At 38.9% G+C, this 2,280-nt stretch overlaps 1 protein-coding gene across 2 annotated transcripts in view; it reads left to right on the top strand.

The window, feature by feature from the left end:
- The window catches only part of tmem248 (transmembrane protein 248), a 23,309-nt gene that overhangs the window by 18,743 nt on the left and 2,286 nt on the right, over positions 1-2,280 (top strand). The window contains exon 6 of one of the 2 annotated variants that reach the window (XM_015382139.1): positions 955-1,136. In XM_015382139.1, the coding sequence (XP_015237625.1) occupies positions 955-1,136 (182 nt within the window). The remainder of the gene's footprint in view (positions 1-954; positions 1,137-2,280) is intronic. The other variant, XM_015382140.1, reaches the window with a different exon arrangement.

Here is a 2,280-nt window from a genome sequence, read left to right as displayed (position 1 = left end):
TACTATTATTATTTCGTATAATAAAAGCGCTACTCAGAGGGAATATATCCTGTAAAATCAATAATTCGGAGCTTTTAACTATGATATAATTATGATGAAGTGGCTCCTAAAGCAGCTAATCTGCCCAGTGACAGCAACTATGTTAGCTTTAGCTAATAATGTAAAGTGGCAAAAGGTTGAGAGAGGATGGATGTGTGGAAAAAAGGAAAAATAAATACTTTATATTACTGGAAAAAACATCATACATTATATAAATATTGTCATACAACAACACAGCTGTTCTGTTAACCGTTCATAGGGCAAGTTAGCATTTTTGATCACTTGCTTCTAGACGAACAAGATCTATATCAAGCCATTCAGCAACAATGCTGCTACATGGCTGTACATCTTATTTTGGCATTTGACCAATTAGATGAGCCCTTCAATGATATATATTACCTACTGGGAATTAAGTTTGGGGAAAAAAAGTGAACAAGTTAAGAAACAAAAGGTAACAAGCTAATTAAAAAGTTATAAAGTAAAGATAAAAAGTTAATAAGCCTAGTTAACAATTATATTTTGGTTTATAAACTAAGAAATGTCAGCACCAGTATCAGCATTAATGCCTCTAAGGTGATGTTGGACCAAAAAACGTGTTTCTTTCACTCTGAGTGTTTTTCATGAATTTCTTCTTGAAGCACTTTTGTTATTTTTCTGAATATATTCGGGAAAGTTGGCGTTTTTTGTTATTACATTGACAGTCATCGTTGATATCAAAATATCCATATTTTTTTTATTTTACAAAGGTAATAAGGTCTTGTCCTGGATTCCAATACTATTGGTTTGACAGTATTTCACTAAGTGCCCTATAAATGGTTAAGTTTACATTGAATTGAATCAAAGAGAGAAGTGTCTCCATTAGTTTACAAACTGAATGTCTATACTCCTGACGTCGTGTAACTCTTTCCTCTCCAGGATGACCGCTCCCTCATCAACCTTCACCTGATGCACACTAGCTACTTCCTGTTTGTCATGGTCATCACTATGTTCTGCTATGCAGTCATAAAGGGGCGGCCTGGCAAAGTGCGACAAACCAACCCTGACTTCTGTCCTGAGAAGGTACAACAGACACCAGCAGTGCTTTATGACATCAACAGGTAGTTTCAGCCAAGCGTCAGTTGACCGCTGATCGGTCTTAAGACACAATCTAATCACACTCCTCGTTTTCTTCTGATTCCTTCAAACCTACCTGTGATGATTTGTCTTAATCGGTTTGTTTGTGTTTTTAAAGAGCTTAACATTTCCCTATCTGTGTCAGAAAGTCAGAAATAGCTGTTTGTCATTACAGTGTGCTATACGGCAAAGATATTTTCAGTGTGTTGTCGGTGACCTGTAGGCTTTTCTCCGGGCTCTACTAAAGGCCTCCCTCCACTGAAGCCGCTGTCACACCTTGACGATTTAGACCAGCGTATGCCTGACGTACATTAAATATCTGGCAAAAACGCTGGCTGAGGTTGATAAGTTATGGGTTCGTTTTTTATTAGTTATGAGCACGCTGAAACACGCCGGCACACGTCAATATACGGGGAGTACGTCGCAAAATTTTGAGAATGCACGTATGCTAGCGTATGTCTAAAGGGCTGGTTTTCCTCCCGCAGCAGTGTGCCGCAGATATTTTTGATTTATGCCCAATTTTGAAGCGTGGTCTGCACTATGTTATTCCTCTCCACAACGCAAGACGGCCAATCAGGAACTAACTCTGGGTCTAGATGGAAGAAGGAGGTGGGGCCAAGTTTGTGTGACCACTTCTGCGTAACTTATCCAGAACTTCTCTCCAACGCATATCAACGTATCTGACGTATTCCAGACGAGCGCTGAACGTGTTCAAGCTACTGTATAATGGGTATTGGCAGCGTTTTGGTATAAACGCCCACCACCAACACACTTCCTAGCAGACAGGATGCTAAATCTCTATGACTGCGAGGTTAATTCTGTGATCAAAAACATCTTTTTATGCAGACCAGGCTTCTCCGGGCACATCACTATTGCCCATGAAATGATGCCTGTGCAGAGAGCCGCCGCTCATAGGCAGAACATCTTCATGAGATCTAATGCTACAAAAATAAAAAAAACATTCTCGTTATGTTACGACTTTATTCTCGTTATGTTACGACTTTATTCTCGTTATTTTACGACTTTATTGTCGTTATGTTGTGACTTTTTTCTGGTTATGTTACGACTTTATTCTCGTTATGTTATGACTTTATTCTCGTTATGTTGCGACTTTATTCTCGTTATGTT

The sequence above is a fragment of the Cyprinodon variegatus genome, unplaced genomic scaffold (assembly GCF_000732505.1).
Source record: "Cyprinodon variegatus isolate N-32 unplaced genomic scaffold, C_variegatus-1.0 Scaffold250, whole genome shotgun sequence".
In the NCBI taxonomy this organism is placed as follows: Eukaryota; Metazoa; Chordata; class Actinopteri; order Cyprinodontiformes; family Cyprinodontidae; genus Cyprinodon; species Cyprinodon variegatus.
Note: the sequence above shows the minus strand (reverse complement) of the source record. Positions and strands in the feature narration are given on the sequence as shown.